General features: G+C 45.2%; 2 protein-coding genes across 2 annotated transcripts; one reads left to right on the top strand and one right to left on the bottom strand.

Moving 5' to 3' along the window:
* Positions 1-14,843: 14,843 nt before the first annotated feature.
* On the top strand, positions 14,844-16,265 carry LOC109777530 (flavonoid O-methyltransferase-like protein Os11g0303600). Its single transcript, XM_020336151.3, has 2 exons — positions 14,844-15,701; positions 15,782-16,265. The coding sequence occupies exons 1-2, from the start codon at positions 14,892-14,894 to the stop codon at positions 16,070-16,072; spliced, it is 1,101 nt and encodes a 366-aa protein (XP_020191740.1). The 5' UTR covers positions 14,844-14,891; the 3' UTR covers positions 16,073-16,265.
* Positions 16,266-16,627: 362 nt separating this feature from the next.
* LOC109777531 (uncharacterized) lies at positions 16,628-19,482 on the bottom strand. Its single transcript, XM_020336152.4, has 5 exons — positions 19,319-19,482; positions 19,111-19,211; positions 18,245-18,757; positions 17,939-18,164; positions 16,628-17,841 (listed from the first exon to the last, which is right to left on the bottom strand). The coding sequence occupies exons 3-5, from the start codon at positions 18,755-18,757 to the stop codon at positions 16,880-16,882; spliced, it is 1,701 nt and encodes a 566-aa protein (XP_020191741.1). The 5' UTR covers positions 19,111-19,211; positions 19,319-19,482; the 3' UTR covers positions 16,628-16,879.
* Between the last annotated feature and the right edge of the window lie 264 nt (positions 19,483-19,746).

Raw genomic sequence — 19,746 nt, 5'->3', positions numbered from 1 at the left:
TGCCCATATTGGCTCCCACATATTCTACGAAGATCTTTATCGGTCAAACCGCATAACAACATACGTTGTTCCCTTTGTCATCGGTATGTTACTTGCCCGAGATTCGATCGTCGGTATCTTAATACCTAGTTCAATCTCGTTACCGACAAGTCTCTTTACTCGTCCTCTAATACATCATCTCGCAACAAACTCATTAGTTGCAATGCTTGCAAGGCTTAAGTGATGTGCATTACCGAAAGGGCCCAGAGATACCTCTCCGACAATCGGAGTGACAAATCCTAATCTCGAAATACGCCAATCCAACAAGTACCTTCGGAGACACCTGTAGAGCACCTTTATAATCACCCAGTTATGTTGTGACGTTTGGTAGCACACAAAGTGTTCCTCCGATAAACGGGAGTTGCATAATCTCATAGTCATAGGAACATGTATAAGTCATGAAGAAAGCAATAGCAACATACTAAACGATCGAGTGCTAAGCTAACGGAATGGGTCAAGTCAATCACATCATTCTCCTAATGATATGATCCCGTTAATCAAATGACAACTCATGTCTATGGCTAGGAAACATAACCATCTTTGATCAACGAGCTAGTCAAGTAGAGGCATACTAGTGACACTCTGTTTGTCTATGTATTCACACATGTATCATGTTTCCGGTTAATACAATTCTAGCATGAACAATAAACATTTATCATGATATAAGGAAATAAATTACAACTTTATTATTAACTCTAGGGCATATTTCCTTCAGTCTCCCACTTGCACTAGAGTCAATAATCTAGTTCACATCGCCATGTGATTTAACATCAATAGTTCACATCACTATGTGATTAACACCCATAGTTCACATCGTCATGTGACCAACACCCAAAGAGTTTACTAGAGTCAATAATCTAGTTCACATCGCTATGTGATTAACACCCAAAGAGTACTAAGGTGTGATTATGTTTTGCTTGTGAGATAATTTTAGTCAACGGGTCTGTCACATTTAGATCCATAAGTATTTTGCCAATTTCTATGTCTACAATGCTCTGCACGGAGCTACTCTAGCTAATTGCTCCCACTTTCAATATGTATCTAGACCGAGACTTAGAGTCATCTAGATTAGTGTCAAAAACTTGTATCGACGTAACCCTTTACGACGAACCTTTTGTCACTTCCATAATCGAGAAACATATCCTTATTCCAGTAAGGATAATTTTGACCGCTGTCCAGTGATCTACTCCTAGATCACTATTGCACTCCCTTGCCAAAATCAGTGTAGGGTATACAATAGATCTGGTACACAGCATGGCATACTTTATAGAATCCTATGGCCGAGGCATAGGGAATGACTTTCATTCTTTTTCTATCTTCTGTCATGGTCGGGCTTTGAGTCTTACTCAATTTCACACCTTGTAACACAGGCAATAAACTCTTTCTTTGACTGTTCCATTTTGAACTACTTCAAAATCTTGTTAAGGTATGTATTCATTGAAAAAACTTATCAAGCGTCTTGATCTATCTCTATAGATCTTGATGCTCAATATGTAAGCAGCTTCACCGAGGTCTTTCTTTGAAAAACTCCTTTCAAACACTCCTTTATGCTTTGCAGAATAATTCTACATTATTTTCGATCAACAATATGTCATTCACATATACTTATCAGAAATGTTGTAGTGCTCCCACTCACTTTCTTGTAAATACAGGCTTCACCGCAAGTCTGTATAAAACTATATCCTTTGATCAACTTATCAAAGCGTATATTCCAACTCCGAGATACTTGCACCAGTCCATAGATGGATCGCTGGAGCTTGCATATTTTGTTAGCACCTTTAGGATTGACAAAACCTTCTGGTTGCATCATATACAACTCTTCTTTAATAAATCCATTAAGGAATGCAGTTTTGTTTATCCATTTGCCAGATTTCATAAAATGCGGCAATTGCTAACATGATTCGGACAGACTTAAGCATAGATACGAGTGAGAAACTCTCATTGTAGTCAACACCTTAAACTTGTCGAAAATCTTTTGCGACAATTCTAGCTTTGTAGATAGTAACACTACTATCAGCGTCTGTCTTCCTCTTGAAGATCCATTTAATCTAAATGGCTCGCCGATCATTGGGCAAGTCAATCAAAGTCCATACTTTGTTCTCATACATGGATCTCATCTCAGATTTCATGGCCTCAAGTCATTTTGCGGAATCTGGGCTCACCATCGCTTCTTCATAGTTCGTAGGTTCGTCATGGTCTAGTAACATAACCTCCAGAATAGGATTACCGTACCACTCTGGTGCGGATCTTACTCTGGTTGACCTACGAGGTTCAGTAATAACTTAATCTGAAGTTCCATGATCATCATCATTAACTTCCTCACTAATTGGTATAGGCGTCACAGAAACTGGTTTCTGCGATGAACTACTTTCCAATAAGGGAGCAGGTACAATTACCTCATCAAGTTCTACTTTCCTCCCACTCACTTCTTTCGAGAGAAACTCCTTCTCTAGAAAGGATCCATACTTAGCAACGAATGTCTTGCCTTCGGATCTGTGATAGAAGGTGTACCCAACTGTCTCCTTTGGGTATCCTATGAAGACACATTTCTCCGATTTGGGTTTGAGCTTATCAGGATGAAACTTTTTCACCTAAGCATCGCAACCCCAAACTTTAAGAAACGCCAACTTTGGTTTCTTGCCAAACCACAGTTCATAAGATGTCGTCTCAACGGATTTAGATGGTACCCTATTTAACGTGAATGTAGCTGTCTCTAATGCATAACCCCAAAACGATAGTGGTAGATCGGTCAGAGACATCATATATTGCACCATATCTAATAAAGTACGGTTACGATGTTCGGACACACCATTACACTGTGGTGTTCCAGGTGGCGTGAGTAGTGAAACTATTTCACATTGTTTTTACTGAAGGCCAAACTCGTAACTCAAATATTCTTCTCCACGATCAGATCGTAGAAACTTTATTTTCTTGTTACGATGATTTTCCACTTCACTCTGAAATTATACGAACTTTTCAAATGTTTCAGACTTCTGTTTCATTAAGTAGATATACCCATATCTGCTCAAATCATCTGTGAAGGTCAGAAATTAATGATACCTGCTACGAGCCTCAATATTCATCGGACCATATACATCTGTATGTATGATTTCCAACAAATCTGTTGCTCTCTATATAGTTCCGGAGAACGGCGTATTAGTCATCTTGCCCATGAGGCATGGTTCGCAAGCATCAAGTGATTCATAATCAAGTGATTCCAAAATCCAATCAGTATGGAGTTTCTTCATGCGCTTTACACCAATATGACCTAAACAGCAGTGCCACAAATAAGTTGCACTATCATTATTAACTTTGCATCTTTTGGCTTCAATATTATGAATATGTGTATCACTACGATCAAGATCCAACGAACCATTTTCATTGGGTGTGTAACCATATAAGGTTTTATTCATATAAACAGAACAACAATTATTCTCTAACTTAAATGAATAACCGTATTGCAATAAACATGATCAAATCATATTCATGCTCAACGCAAACACCAAATAACACTTATTTAGGTTCAACACTAATCCCGAAAGTATAGGGAGTGTGCGATGATGATCATATCAATCTTGGAACCACTTCCAATACACATCGTCACTTCATCCTTAACTAGTTTCTGTTCATTATGCAACTCCCGTTTCAAGTTACTACTCTTTAGCAACTGGGCCAGTATCAAATACCGAGGGGTTGCTATAAACACTAGTAAAGTACACATCAATAACATGTATATCCAATATACCTTTGTTCACTTTGCCATCCTTCTTATCCACTAAATACTTGGGGTAGTTCCGCTTCCAGTGACCAGTCCCTTTGCAGTAGAAGCACTTAGTCTCAGGCTTAGGACCAGACTTAGGCTTCTTCACTTGAGCAGCAACTTGCTTGCCGTTCTTCTTGAAGTTCCCCTTCTTCCCTTTGCCCTTTTCTTGAAACTAGTGGTCTCGTCAACCATCAACACTTGATGTTTTTTCTTGATTTCTACCTTCGTCGATTTCAGCATCACGAAGAGCTCGGGAATTACTTTCGTCATCCCTTGCATACTATAGTTCATCACGAAGTTCTACTAACTTGGTGATGGTGACTAGAGAATTCTGTCACTCACTATTTTATCTGGAAGATTAACTCCCACTTGATTCAAGCGATTGTAGTACCCAGACAATCTGAGCACATGCTCACTGCTTGAGCTATTCTCCTCCATCTTTTAGCTATAGAACTTGTTGGAGACTTCATATCTCTCAACTCGGGTATTTGCTTGAAATATTAACTTCAACTCCTGGAACATCTCATATGGTCCATGACGTTCAAAACGTCTTTGAAGTCCCGATTCTAAGCCGTTAAGCATGGTGCACTAAACTATCAAGTAGTTATCATATTGAGCTAGCCAAATGTTCATAACGTCTGCATCTTCTCCTGCAATAGGTCTGTCACCTAGCGGTGCATCAAGGACATAATTCTTCTGTGCAGCAATGAGGATAATCCTCAGATCACGGATCCAATCCACATCTTTGCTACTAACATCTTTCAACATAATTTTTCTCTAGGAACACATAAAAAATAAACACAGGGAAGCAACAACGCGAGCTATTGATCTACAACATAATTTGCAAAATACTATCAGGACTAAGTTCATGATAAATTTAAGTTCAGTTAATCATATTACTTAAGAACTCCCACTTAGATAGACATCCCACTAATCCTCTAAGTGATCACGTGATCCATATCAACTAAACCATGTCCGATCATCATGTGAGATGGAGTAGTTTCAACGGTGAACATCACTATGTTGATCATATCTACTATATGATTCACGCTCGACCTTTCGGTCTCCGTGTTCCGAGGCCATATCTGTTATATGCTAGGCTCGTCAAGCTTAACCTGAGTATTCCGCGTGTGCAACTGTTTTGCACCCGTTGTATTTGAACGTAGAGCCTATCACACCCGATCATCACGTGGTGTCTCAGCACGAAGAACTTTCGCAACGGTGCATACTCAGGGAGAACACTTATACTTTGATAATTTAGTGAGGGATCATCTTATAATGCTACCGTCAATCAAAGCAAGATAAGATGCATAAAAGATAAACATCACATGCAATCAATATAAGTGATATGATATGGCCATCATCATCTTGTGCTTGTGATCTCCATCTCCGAAGCACCGTCATGATCACCATCGTCACCGGCGCGACACCTTGATCTCCATCGTAGCATCATTGTCGTCTCGCCAATCTTATGCTTCTACGACTATCGCTACCGCTTAGTGATAAAGTAAAGCATTACAGGGCGATTGCATTGCATACAATAAAGCGACAACCATATGGCTCCTGCCAGTTGCCGATAACTCGGTTACAAAACATGATCATCTCATACAATAAATTTAGCATCATGCTTTGACCATATCACATCACAACATGCCCTGCAAAAACAAGTTAGACGTCCTCTACTTTGTTGTTGCAAGTTTTACGTGGCTGCTACGGGCTTAGCAAGAATCGTTCTTACCTACGCATCAAAACCACAACGATAGTTTGTCAATTTGGTGCTGTTTTAACCTTTGCAAGGACCGGGCGTAGCCACACTCGATTCAACTAAAGTGAGAGAGACAGACACCTGCCGGTCACCTTTAAGCAACGAGTGCTCGCAACGGTGAAACCAGTCTCGCGTAAGCGTATGCGTAATGTCGGTCCGGGCCGCTTCATCTCACAATACCATCGAACCAAAGTATGACATGCTGGTAAGCAGTATGACTTATATCGCCCACAACTCACTTGTGTTCTACTCGTGCATAACATCAACGCATAAAACTTGGCTCGGATGCCACTGTTGGGTAATGTAGTAATTTCAAAAAAAATTCCTACGCACACGCAAGATCATGGTGATGCATAGCAACGAGAGGGGAGAGTGTTGTCCACGTACCCTCGTAGACCGATAGCGAAGCGTTAACACAATGCGGTTGATGTAGTCGTACGTCTTCACGATCCGACCGATCAAGTACCGAACGTACGGCACCTCCGAGTTCAGCACACGTTCAGCTCGATGACGTCCCTCGAACCCCGATCCAGCTGAGTGTTGAGGGAGAGTTTCGTCAGCACGACGGCGTGGTGACGATGATGATGTTCTACCGATGCAGGGCTTCGCCTAAGCACCGCTACGATATTATCGAGGTGTAATATGGTGGAGGGGGGCACCGCACACGGCTAAGAGATCAATAGATCAATTGTTGTCTCTATGGGGTGCCCCCTGCCCCCGTATATAAAGAAGCAAGGGGGGAGGCGGCCGGCCTAGGAGGAGGGCGCGCCAAGGGGGAAGTCCTACTCCCACCGGGAGTAGGACTCCTCCTTTCCTTGTTGGAGTAGGAGAAGGGAAGGGAGAAGGAGAAGGAAGGAAGGGGGCGCCCCCCTCCCTAGTCCAATTCGGACTAGTCCATGGGGAGGGGTGCGGCCACCCTTTGGGGCCTTTCTCTCCTTTCCCGTATGGCCCATTAAGGCCCAATACGAATTCCCGTAACTCTCCGGTACTCCGAAAAATACCAGAATCACTCGGAACCTTTCCGATGTCTGAATATAGTCGTCCAATATATCGATCTTTACGTCTCGACCATTTCGAGACTCCTCGTCATGTCCCCGATCTCATCCGGGACTCCGAACTCCTTCGGTACATCAAAACTCATAAACTCATAATAAAACTGTCATTGTAACGTTAAGCGTGCGGACCCTACGGGTTAGAACTATGTAGACATGACCGAGACACGTCTCCGGTCAATAACCAATAGCGGGACCTGGATGCCCATATTGGCTCCCACATATTCTACGAAGATCTTTATCGGTCAAACCGCATAACAACTTACGTTGTTCCCTTTGTCATCGGTATGTTACTTGCCCGAGATTCGATCGTCCGTATCTTAATACCTAGTTCAATCTCGTTACCGGCAAGTCTCTTTACTCGTTCTGTAATACATCATCTCGCAACAAACTCATTAGTTGCAATGCATGCAAGGCTTAAGTGATGTGCATTACCGAGAGGGCCCAGAGATACCTCTCCGACAATCGGAGTGACAAATCCTAATCTCGAAATACGCCAACCCAACAAGTACCTTCGGAGACACCTGTAGAGCACCTTTATAATCACCCAGTTACGTTGTGACGTTTGGTAGCACACAAAGTGTTCCTCCGGTAAACGGGAGTTGCATAATCTCATAGTCATAGGAACATGTATAAGTCATGAAGAAAGCAATAGCAACATACTAAACGATCGAGTGCAAAGCTAACGGAATGGGTCAAATCAATCACATCATTCTCCTAATGATATGATCCCGTTAATCAAATGACAACTCATGTCTATGGCTAGGAAACATAACCATCTTTGATCAACGAGCTAGTCAAGTAGAGGCATACTAGTGACACTTTGTTTGTCTATGTATTCACACATGTATCATGTTTCCGGTTAATAGAATTCTAGCATGAATAATAAACATTTATCATGGTATAAGGAAATAAATAATAACTTTATTATTGCCTCTAGGGCATATTTCCTTCAATATGTGTAATAGCCGTGATAGCCTAGCATTAGTTGCTTGCTTATTTATTTCCTTGTTGTCTTGTTTATTTGTTTGCTTGTAGTCATTGCAGTTCTTTTTCCGCGGTTAGCTAGTGGCTGCAATAACCTATTTTTTAAAACTAGGCCACAATAACCATGGGCTAATATTTACTGTAGTGACACTGGGCCTCCTACTGGACGTAGAAACAGTGGGCCTTCTACGGGCCGTAGAAACAATGGGCCTTCTACGGGCCGTAGAAACAATGGGCCTTCTGCGGGCCGTATCATCAATGGGCCTTCTATGGGCCGTATGATCGATTGGCCAAACATGGGCCAAACAGACCGCATTATGGTCGTAAATGGGCTAGAGTTGGAATCGTCCGTTCATGGGCCGACCGTAACGGGCCATCGTTAATAGGCCGTATTTGATGACGCTATGAAAACGGCCCAACGTATTAACGGACCACAAATGGGCCGACTGTAACCACGGGCTGAATTTGGCCCACAAGCAGAAAATGACAGTAACGGGCCTTAAGTAAACGAATGCTGGAAATGAGCCCAAGAATAAATGGGCTCTGAGAAGGCCGAAAGATAACATGGGCTGGAAACGGCCCGACGGAATAACGGGTCGTTAATGGGTATAAAGTGATACACTGTTCATTACGGGCCAGTTTCACCACGGGCCGTTCATGGGTATAAAGTGATACACTATTCATTACGGGCCAGTTTCAGCACGGGCCGCTAATGGGCCAAGAGTTACATAGGGCCTAATATGGGCCGAAAGACGTCATGGGCCATACATGGGCCAGAAGTGAAAACGGGCTGGAATCATATTGGATGGCCCAGATGACGCTACTGGGCCTAATTCGGATAGGGCGTAACGGGCCTTGGGTTAGCGGACTGTAAATGGGCTATATGCGAACAGGTCGTTAACAGGCTTTCCATGGGCCGGCCCGCCAGCTTTTGACCAAGTCAAACGGGCCGGCCTTTTCACAGGAATGGGCCACTGTTGGGCCGTGCCACGTGTTGACGTATCATAGGCGCCTTCTGTCTAGTGAGTGGATGACATATGTCCCAACGATGAGCCGACACGTGTTTCCTCTAGCTAATGATGATTTTACACATGGAAAATCCCCATTGGTCGGGGCTGTTAACGGGTTATCGGACCCGATAGCTTAACGGCGTTCCGTTACGGTGGATGCCACGTGTCAGTCACCCTTGACGAAAGCACTTCTGTGACGCACGATTTATCGTCATGGAAGTGGACACTTCCGTGATGATAATTTTGGTAATGTCATGGAACACTTCTACGACAGCACATGTATGACTATCTTGATTCTGTCATGAATTTGTCATGGATGTACATGCATGACAAAAAACGTGACCTACTGTGACAAACATGTATCATCACGGAAGTGTATTTTTTTGTAGTGGAACTAGGTATGGTGATACCGACGATCGAATCTCGGGCAAGTAACATACCGATGACAAAGGGAACAACGTATGTTGTTATGCGGTTTGACCGATAAAGATCTTCGTAGAATATGTAGGAGCCAATATGAGCATCCAGGTTCCGCTATTGGTTATTGACCGGAGATGTGTCTCGGTCATGTCTACATAGTTCTCGAACCCATAGGGTCCGCACGCTTAACGTTCGATGACGATTTGTATTATGAGTTATGTGATTTGATGTACCGAAGGTTGTTCGGAGTTCCGAATGAGATCACGGACATGACGAGGAGTCTCGAAATGGTCAAGACATAAATATTGATATATTGGAAGGCTATATTCAGACATCAGAAAGGTTCCGAGTGATTCGGATATTTTTCGGAGTACCGGAGAGTTACGGGAATTCGCCGGGGGAAGTAGTGGGCCTTAATGGGCCATACGGGAAAGGAGAGAAGGGCCTCAAGGGGTGGCCGCGCGCCCCCCCATGGAAAGTCCGAATTGGACTAGGAAGGGGGCGGCGCCCCCCTCTCTTTCCTTCTCCTTCTCCCTCTCCTACTCCTTCCCTCTCTCCCCTCTTGGAAAAGGAAGGGGACTCCAACTAGGATTGAGAATCCTAGTTGGACTCCCCCTATAGGCACGCCCCTCCTAGGCCGACCTCCTTTTCCTCCCTCGTTTATAAACGTGGCCAGGGGGCACCCCACTAGCACAACAGACAATCTCTTAGCTGTGTGCGGTGCCCCCCTCTATAGTTACACACCTCGGTCATATCGTCATAGTGCTTAGGCGAAGCCCTGCGCCGGTAACTTCATCATCACCGTCGCCACGCCGTCGTGCTGACGGAACTCTCCCTCGGCCTCAACTGGATCAAGAGTACGAGGGACGTCATCGAGCTGAACGTGTGCTGAACACGGAGGTGCCGTACGTTCGGTGCTAGGATCGGTCGGATCGTGAAGACGTACGACTACATCAACTGCGTTGATAAAACGCTTCCGCTTTCGGTCTACGAGGGTACGTGGACACACTCTCCCGCTTGTTGCTATGCATCTCCTAGATAGATTTTGCGTGATCGTAGGAAATTTTTGAAATACTGCGTTCCCCAACAGCGACCAGTCGATGGAGAAGCTACGACTGGCCGGTGAGAGGCTCCAATGCCAATAGGCGACTGCCAGCAAGCACGAGCAGCCAAGGGAGAACGCGGATAGCTCGAGCGGGCGGCGACCGTGGAGTCTGCCATGTGTGTGAGTGACTTTTTTTTATGTTTTATGCTTCTCCTACACGTGCGATGATTTTTCTGCATGTTTTGACCGGAGGAAGAGGACGATTCTTGGGAGAGAGCAGATAAAACGACTGTGGGAGGCCAAATCGAATGGCTCTTGAAGCTACCAATCTTTATCCTAGCCAGTCGACCGGCGCCCAGCATCCCTACGGGGCATCGTGCTTGATCGCTTTCATATTTTTTTCCCTTCTAGAATAAACCACATGCGGTGTATTATTTAATAAGGACGACGATAACTGCCACACGTGTGGGCGTTAAGGGGTCTGCCCACACGTTTTATGTGGTGTCTACGAGGACCAGCCCACACGCCTATGTGTGGGCAAAACAACTAGCGCCCACACGCCTCTTTTTTTCCTTGCGGTCCCTCTCACACGCCTACGTGTGGGCAAAATGTATAACGGCCACACAACCTCTCTCAGCCACCTACCTCACGGTCCCGCACGCCCCGTGACAGTCACCACGCGTCCCCGCGGTTGCCATGGCCCGGACCCTCTTCAATGTCTGTTTAACTGCAGTTGCCATGTCGCTGAACTACAGTTGCCATGGTTGCTCAACTGCAGTTGCCATCTCAGGTCAAGTGCGAGATGCCATTTTGGACAACTGCAGCTATTGCCATGTATGGTCTGGTTTACTATAGTTGCCATTATTTGAAAACTTTAGAGGTTGCCACCTACTAACACTAAGCAGTTGCCATGTATGGTCTGGTTTACTACAGTTGCCATGATTTGAAAACCTTAGGAGTTGCCACCTACTAACACTAGGTAGTTGCCGTGTAGCGCTACAAAGAGACATGGCAGAACAACATGTTCGGGTAAAAGAGAGAGTTGCCATCTGCTTACAAGCACACTAGGGCAGTTGCCGTGTACTCTACAAAACACATGGCAACTGACATGTTTGGGTAAAAAAAGAGAGAGTTGCCATCTGCTACTCTAGGGCAGTTGCCATGTACACTGCAAAACGCATGGCAACTGGCAGCTTGGGTGTGGGAGAGGAGACGGGTGTGTGGGCGAGATGGCAAATGCCCACACACCAGCCCTTGTGCATGAGTGAAAACTGGCGTGTGGGCGAACTGCTAAACGCCCACACACCGGCCCCTCCGTGTGGTGAAACAGACGTGTGGGCAACCGGGTGAATGCCCACACACCAGCCCAGTCCTACGTGGCACCACAATCATGCCAAGATTCGTGCACCCACAAACGGACGCGGATCCACGCGTATGGGCGAGATGCAAATGCCCACACGTGTGGGCGTTAGTGTTTCCCTTTAATAATACACATTGAAGAAGAGAGGCTGAGGAGCAGGTACAACGCCCAAAGTAGGGAAAATTTAACAACGCCCAGTACAAGCCAATCCACCCCATGAAAGAACTACATAGAAACATAGTTTTTTTAGCACCTCACCCTTCTCTCCCTCTTTCCCTCTCTTCCAGTGCCCACTCTTTTCAGGGTCGTCCCAGGCTGCCCGCCCGATCAAATGCCTCATCCGACGGCATTGGACCGACGGTGGGCATGGAGAGGTGCTCGGGTCCTTGTGCATATTAGGGTAGCATTAGTCGAGGTTAGTCTTGACTTTATGTTGTGGTTTGGCGATATGCCATCGGGATTCCAGCCTCTAGAGCTTGCGAGCAGTGCCCGGTGGTGGTTCTCGTAGTCTTCTTCCTTGCCCCCAGGGTGAAGGGAAGCGGAGGGCACCAGATCTGGCAATATCCCCCTTAATAGGCTCGTGGGCTATCAAGGTGACGACAGAGAGAGAGAGAGAGAGAGAGAGAGAGATACATGTGCCGAATCCAGTTGCTCTTTGCCTCATTGCTACTTTGTTGTGCCGAATCGGTGTGACTCACACTGGCATGTCCGGTTGTTATGCTGCACGAAGAGGTTCTCCGGTCCCCTTGTTTTAGCAGGTAGATTCAGAGGTGAGGTGATGATCTAGAGGTGAGGTGGTGATGATGCTCTACCATGTACTTTCATCCAGCATAGTGCGGGGGGCTCATTCATTATCACAGAGGTTCCACACTTGCTAGATGCACAAGATAGAATCTTGAGGCAAAATGAACAAAAAAATCAATTACTCTAGACGGTTCTTTTAGATGATATCCATGTGTGACAGGGTTTCATTTGGGGCAGTTTCCTTTTTTGGCAAAGTCTTAGCGCCTGGGCTACGATTCCTAATAGGAATTACCTACGGGCGACACAAGTGGGCCAACCCATTTTAGCGCGGATGCTCGCTCCACACGGAAGTTCATTTCATTCCGCCTCGTAGCGGTCGCTATAGGGTTCTCTCGCTCTGGTTTTTTCTCTTTTTTCTGTACTTTTAGTTTCTTTCTTGGTTTTCTTCGGCCTTTTTTCTTCATTTTTACTTTGCTTTTATTTGTTTTCTCATTGGGCTTTTGTTTTCCTTTCTTTCTTTGCTATATTTTGGTTTTCTTCTTATTCTTTGGTTTTCTTTACTTTTTCTTTGTTTCTTTCTTGGTTTCTATCGGTTATATTTGTTTTCAACACATGTCTACTTTTTCCCACTACACAATATACAATTTTAGCACACACTTGATTTTTTTTGTTGATACACGCTTGACATTTTTAAAATACATGATGCACATTTATAAAATACATGTTTTGAACACTTTTTCAAATACACGGTAACAGTTTCCAAATACATATTGTCCATTTTGTAATAGAAATAAATGATTTTTAAAACTATGTGAAACATGTTTTTACATTATCTGAATACTTCTAAAACTTTCACAAATAATGAACACACAATTTTTTTAACTAGGTGAATATTTTTACATTGTATAAACATTTTTCAAAAATTCATAATTTTTTTCTGCAATGTGTGCATATTTTTCAAATGTCACATACTTTTTTTGAATGGTACGATTTTTTGAATTATGAAAATACTTTTTTCATTGTATAAACATTTTTTAAAATGTCACAAATATATTTTTCAACGTGTGATTTTTTTTGTAATGTATATTTTTTCTAATGGCATCAACATTTTTAAAAAGTTGTGTGGACATTTTTTAACAATGCATATGTTTTTTAAGCAATACATAGACAATTTACATACAACTATTAATTTGTTAGGATATTTTTAAATATAAACAAAAGTTTGTAGGAAAATAAAAAACAAAAGAAAAACAAAACAAATGAATGATCGAATGGAAGCGAACAAACAAGCTACATTTCTTGGGCCGAGCCATTTATCACAGCGCCAGAGGCGAGCTAGATTTACAAGTCACAGTAAGTGGCACATAGCCGCATCCAAGTCTTCAAAATCATCCTTGCAAAGATCAGCCCCACCTTCTCAGGCGCCAATGTTTTTTCGGTTATTTTCATAGATTCTTTATTGAAAACATTTTCATCATTGTATTTCTCGTGGCGAGATCTTCGAAACTAGATCCCATGTTAATAGGTTGCATAGATATTTTTTCTAAAAAAATAAAACCAGAAAAAAAAAAAGTGGGAACAAAAGAGCCCCCAAAGAATTGGTAAAAAAGATAACCGAAGAAACCGACAACCAAAAATAATGAAAGAAAAAACCGGAGGCCGGAAGCACGGTTGGGTTTTTTCACTTATAGTTTTCTTTTCCGAGAAGCACATATTTTCCCCCTATGCATCTCGCGAAAGAAAATCTATGCTTCCACAAGAAGCAAACTTGTGCTTCTCGTGAAAGCATATTTTTTTTCTTTTTGAGAAGCATAGTTGTGCTTCTAACGGAAGCAAATATGTGCTTCTACACGAAGCAAATCTGTACGTCTCGTGAAAGCACATATTTTTTTTTCCCTTTTCAAGAAGCACAACCGTGCAAATCTGTGCTTCCACAAGAAGTACGTGAAAGGACATATTTGTTTCTTTTTCGAGAAGCGCATCTCATGGAAGCAAGTGTGTGCTTCCTGAAGCACAGACTTGTTTTCGCGAGAAGCACAAAAGCAAAATTGTGCCTCTCGCGGAAACACATCTATTTTTTTTCTAAGAAGCACAACTATGGTTCATAAAAATAATGCTTCAAATCGTAGGGAAAACTGGGCAAAGACCAAAAAGCCAAAAAAAACTCATCTAAAACTCAAAAAGGCGTATGAAAAAAATGTAAAATTGGATGGCCGCCGTCAATTGACGATCCAGCATGCCGAGAAAGTGACCATGCAGGAACCCCGCAAGGGATAACCTTCGGCTAGTTGCTTGAGATTACCGTATCTATTTTTGGGCCTTGTATAATCGCATTTTTTTTCTGCTTCTTGCAAATCAAAGTGGGCCGTAACTCTTAACTTAACTTCAAAAAGCAACCATGGGCCTAAGGCCTCGACCACGTTACCCACACACAATGGCCGGTCAATGGGTGGCTCACAGAGTGACAGTGCTCTATTTCTCCAAATGTTGTCATTATCTGTCCACGTGGCATAGCAGCCAGTGGAACGCTGCATGGTGACAGGTGGCACACTAGGTAGTGGTGCACTGCATGCTTCGCCGTGGGGACCTCGAGCCTCCCGATTCATGTGACTATGTGAGTGTGTGCAGGGGAGCCTATATATCACACAAGGATGTACCTACACACCTTGCAGGTGCAGCCGAAAACCACCACCAGTCTGTGTGCCCATGGCGACCTTCTCCAACGAGGAGCTTCTGCAGGCGCACACCGAGCTCTGGGACCTCACCTTCGGCTACCTCAAATCCATGGCGCTCGAGTGCGCCATCAAGCTCGGTCTCCCAAACGCCATCCACCGATGCGGCGGCGCCGCCACGCTGCCGGACCTGCTCGACGCCATTTCTGTCCCGGAGCGCAAGAAGGCGCACCTGCCTCGCCTCATGAGGTTTCTCGCCGCGTTCGGTATCTTTACTGTCAACGCACCTGCTGCAGAGGAGTGCGCGGATGGGGAGAAGGCGAGCGCCGTCTACGGCCTCACGCCGGTGTCTCGCCTGCTGGTGGACGACGCCGGCGCCAACGGGTCGTGCGGGAGCCTCTCGCCGTTCGTGCTCTCCCAGACAACCAGGTACCACGTGAAAGCGGCCATGCACCTGCCGGAGTGGTTCATGAGCGATGACGGCGCGGCGGCGGTGGCGATGCCGTTCAGGATGGCGCACGGCACAGACCTGTGGGGCGTCATGGGGCGTGATCCCAAGATGAACCAGGTCTTCAACGCGGGCATGGGTTCCGACACCCAGCTCGCGATGGACTTCGTCATCGGCAACTACGGCGACGTGTTCGAGGGGGTGACCTCGCTGGTCGACGTCGGCGGCGGGACCGGCTCCGCGGCGAGGGCCATCGCGAGGGCCTTCCCGCACGTCAAGTGCTCCGTGCTCGACCTCCCCAACGTGGTCAATTCCATCCCGCCCGACGGCGTGGTCGAGTACATCTCAGGCGACATGATGAGCTCCATTCCAAACACCGATGCGGTGTTCCTCAAGGTACAACATATAGTTGCCACGAATACATAACTTCTTCAATTGTTTTATTATGCTAATTAATTCGAATGTTCATATTGCAGTACATCATGCATGACTGGAACGACGAGGACTGCGTGAAGATCTTGACGCAGTGCAAGAAGGCGATCCCCGAATCGGGCGGGAAAGTGATAATCATAGACATAGTGGTCGGATCTCCTTTGAAAGCCATGCTGGAAGCCCAAGTCTCGTTTGATCTGCTGATGATGGTGATCACGGCAGGCAAGGAGCGTGACGAGCACGAGTGGCGCAAGATTTTCATGGACGCGGGGTTCAGCCACTACAAGACAAGGCCTATTTTGGGGTTTATGGCCATCACCGAGCTGTATGCTTAGCCATGCCGTGCATGCGTGATTACAGCAGATATCTGCTGTAACGTGTGTGTAAGCGTAGGTCCTGTGATGTTCATCGTGGTTGTCGAAGTGTCTTTTTGCAGCAACAATTTGTTCCTACGTCTTTAAAGGCTCCCATATTTGTATGATCTGTTGCTCGGCTATATGGACTTAATAAAATTAGCGTTTTGAGGTATTTTTTGGCTCTATATTAGAGGTTTTGGGATCGAGTTTTGCTCGATGCTGATGGTCTCGTGTACACACTACACAGACGTGGACATATATGGAAATATACTTTGGCCACTAAACCTGCCAGTTCAGTTTGTGGCTGTCACTGAACATAGTTTTCATGCTCTGGTATCCTGAACCAAACCAGGAGCTTTACAGCATGTGGTTCGCCAGGTTTGGGAAAAACTTCGATAGGAACACCGCAAAGAAGCAACTTACACCAGCACAAAAAATTCAGGGGTATACGTAAACAAACACTAACGATAATTTATCTGACTCATGCATTGAAAATTCAGTTCATAGCATCACTATCCGTCCTACATGCTGAAATTCAGATCAACCAATAGGATATGCATCAAGGATATTTTGCAACGAGCATCAGGTCCTGTCCGGAGTGTGACTAGCATGCACATGAAATATTTACAAGGTCAGTGTCAGCCCTACTTCCCTTGTAGCACAACAAACAGAGATAGCATAGCCTGTTACAGAACAAACATGGACACAGCACGGCCATGCCACATAGTTGTTGTCCGTATTGGTAACAAAAAGCAGTTTTACCACTTACCACATAGTTCGAATATACTACTCAGAAAGGTGGTTCTTGATATATCTAGCTACCCATGCCATTTTGTTGGACATGCTAAGTTTGTTGAATGCTCTAGCAATTGCAGGATTCTCGACTAGATGAGCATAGTAATGGGTAAGATGCGCCTCTTCAAATCCAGGGAGATCCATCAAGTTACCCCAAAGATCTTCAGGGACATCTGTATCTACGCATTCAGATTTCTCTATGGCTTTTGCAAGGTTATCAAGGCTGGTCATCAAATGCATCAACTCTTCATCATTGTTTACCTTGGCCCTTTTTGATGCTTTACTGCTAGAGGAATCACCATTCTTCCCCCAGTCGGGAAAAGGAAAAGGCAGTGTAAACTCTTCAACGCTAGCAGCAAAAGTGTCATTTCCTCCAGTAACAATTTCATTCCCGGCCACATCTGCAGCAAGAAGCTCATCCACACTCTTGGCGTGTACATCAGGAGGCACACCATCACTGAAGATTGTGGCCATCTCGTGATAGTAAGTTGGAGTGTTCAAGAAGTCAGCATCATTGCGATGATAGTTTTGATGGTCTTCCCACATTTTGTCAGCAAGGGCTTGTCTGAACTCAACCATGTGTCTATCGTCATGGGTATGCTCTATCTGAGAACTAGGGGGTTTAGGTTTCCAATTAATCTCCGGTATAATGAAACAATCAGTGCCTTGGGAAAGAACCCAGTTGTGGAGGATGACGCAAGCTATCACAACATCCACTTGAGTAGCGGAGGGAAAGAATGGATTTGCATCATCAAGAACTTTAAATCTTCGCTTGAGTGATACAAATGCACGTTCTATAGGTACTCGTAGAGATGAGTGTCTAAGATTGAACAATTCCCTTGCATCTCGCACATGGTTGTCCCCCCACTCAGTAAAGTGATATCTCATGCTGTGGAAAGGTGGCAAAAATCCAGGTTTGGTTCCATATCCGGCTTCCACTAGGTAGAATTTACCTACATGTTAGGAATATATATCAGCAGCGAAGGTAGTATTGTGTAATAAGTAGTATTAACTCTATGTGGATATATCATGATAGAACACATTTATTACCTTGAGGAACACATGGGCCATTCTCACACTCTATCGCATCCACTAAAACAGCATCATCATGTGCAGATCCCTCCCAACGAGCCAGCACATGTGTGAAACGAAGGTCAAAATCAATTGCTGCCATCACATTTTGGCTTGCAACTAACTTCTTACCACGGAAGGCAGTCTCCACGTTCTTACAGGAAGAAGCCTCTACCTGTGTACAATCAATAGCTCCAATACAATCCTACATGATCAGAACCGCCCAAAAAAATTAGTAAGTAGACAGTTTATATGCTAAAAAAATATAGCTGTGCATGGTCATACCTTGAAGTATGGGTCCCATCTCGGGTTGCCAGCAATTCTGGTTGGGGTCTCCAATGATGGTGGCCTAATAAACTCATCCCTTAGCTGAACTATAGCATGGAGGACCAGTCCAAAATAGCGACTAACCGGTTCACCTGACCTATTAAAAATAGCAGCTACAACCCTATTCCGAAGATTGTGTCCTACTGTGATCAAGAACATGGCGACTTGCTCCTCAATACATATATGAACAGTATCACGAAGCAAAGAGCGTTCCCTCAAAACTTGGCATAACCCGAAGAAAGAAGCCCTCGTAAGCCTCAGCGTTGTCAGACAAGTTATATCATCCTTGTAAATCTGATTATTTAGAAAGGCAATCCTTTTCTTGTCTCTTGCCTCGATTGGGCCATAGGAAATACTCTCTCTCTTTCTCTGTAGTCTTGGCCGGACATACAACATGACCATACACGAAGACACGGATGCAGCGGCCTTTATAAGCATCAACCTTCTTCTCCTGAACCTCTCCTTGTCCATCTACAGTGCATTTTGGAAAATGCAGAAAACATGCTATGAATTGCAAAGAACAGTAAAAATACAGAAGAATGTAAATGCTGACAGTAACTTAAGCTTTGCCGTCTACAATCCATACAGGAGAGGTCGGTTTCAGGTTTGAAAGAACAGGAGGTGTATGCTTACAACAAAAATAGACTAGCAGCACTTGACAGTTCATGGTTCAATGCACAAATGTTGTGAACAATAATATGAAGGTATGCATACACATTATCCTCATAGTCACAAATCCAAGTCATCATCCATCGATGTAGGAACAGTCACAAATCCCAGTCATTATCCCTCAATGTAGGAATCGAAGAATTTGGTTTCCATACCTCGGGTTGGAGCAACTGGCGCGAACTCTAGGCGAGGGAGAGTGGATTCGGGGAAGAAGCAAGGCGCAGACGGCAGCCCCTGGTCGCCGGTCGCCGGCGGCCTGCGGGTGCGGGAGGAGGTTAGGGGCGCCGGCCACCCTGGTCGTGCGGGAGAAGGATGGGCGCACGCTAATGGGGGAGGGGAGGGGAGGGTTAGAGGGGGAGCAACCGGTGGGAGCCGAGCACCTCGCCGGTGGCCGCCGGCCGCTGGGGAGCCGGAGGTGGCTCGGGCCTTCAGGGAGGGCTCAGGGCCGGCGCGTGCGGGGGACTGGGGGTTCCGCCGGTTCGATCGTCCTCGCCCGAGTCGCTAGGGCGTGTTTGGTTGCCCGTATCAGGCCCACCCTAGCCCGCGCGGGAAGAAAGTGGCCCGTCCGCGCGGGAAGAAAGTGGCCCGTTTGGTTGCCTGTGTTTACTATACGGTCTGCATCACACGAAACTTAAAGCACGTCCAGGTCAGACCAGGCCCAGGGGAAACATCAGAATCGGCAGTAGCTCGCGAGCCTGGCTCGGGCGAGGCAGGGGAGGGCGACGCGCTTTTCCCCTCGTGCGAGCAGGGGAGATGGCGCGAGCTCGCCCGCGTCGCCGAAAAATCGGGGG

This window comes from Aegilops tauschii, chromosome 3, assembly GCF_002575655.3.
Source record: "Aegilops tauschii subsp. strangulata cultivar AL8/78 chromosome 3, Aet v6.0, whole genome shotgun sequence".
In the NCBI taxonomy this organism is placed as follows: domain Eukaryota; kingdom Viridiplantae; phylum Streptophyta; class Magnoliopsida; order Poales; family Poaceae; genus Aegilops; species Aegilops tauschii.
This window is presented reverse-complemented; position numbering and strand designations above follow the sequence as displayed.

What these genes read in the sequence shown, in the direction of transcription:
- LOC109777530 (XM_020336151.3), top strand. Translation starts at nt 14,892, where the DNA reads ATGGCGACCTTCTCCAACGAGGAGCTTCTGCAGGCGCACACCGAGCTC. An exon ending in CCGATGCGGTGTTCCTCAAG is followed by an intron (nt 15,702 to 15,781) that starts GTACAACATATA and finishes TTCATATTGCAG; the next exon opens with TACATCATGCATGACTGGAA.
- LOC109777531 (XM_020336152.4), bottom strand. Translation starts at nt 18,757, where the DNA reads ATGGACAAGGAGAGGTTCAGGAGAAGAAGGTTGATGCTTATAAAGGCC. An exon ending in GATGGGACCCATACTTCAAG is followed by an intron (nt 18,165 to 18,244) that starts GTATGACCATGC and finishes CTGATCATGTAG; the next exon opens with GATTGTATTGGAGCTATTGA. An exon ending in TGGCCCATGTGTTCCTCAAG is followed by an intron (nt 17,842 to 17,938) that starts GTAATAAATGTG and finishes CCTAACATGTAG; the next exon opens with GTAAATTCTACCTAGTGGAA.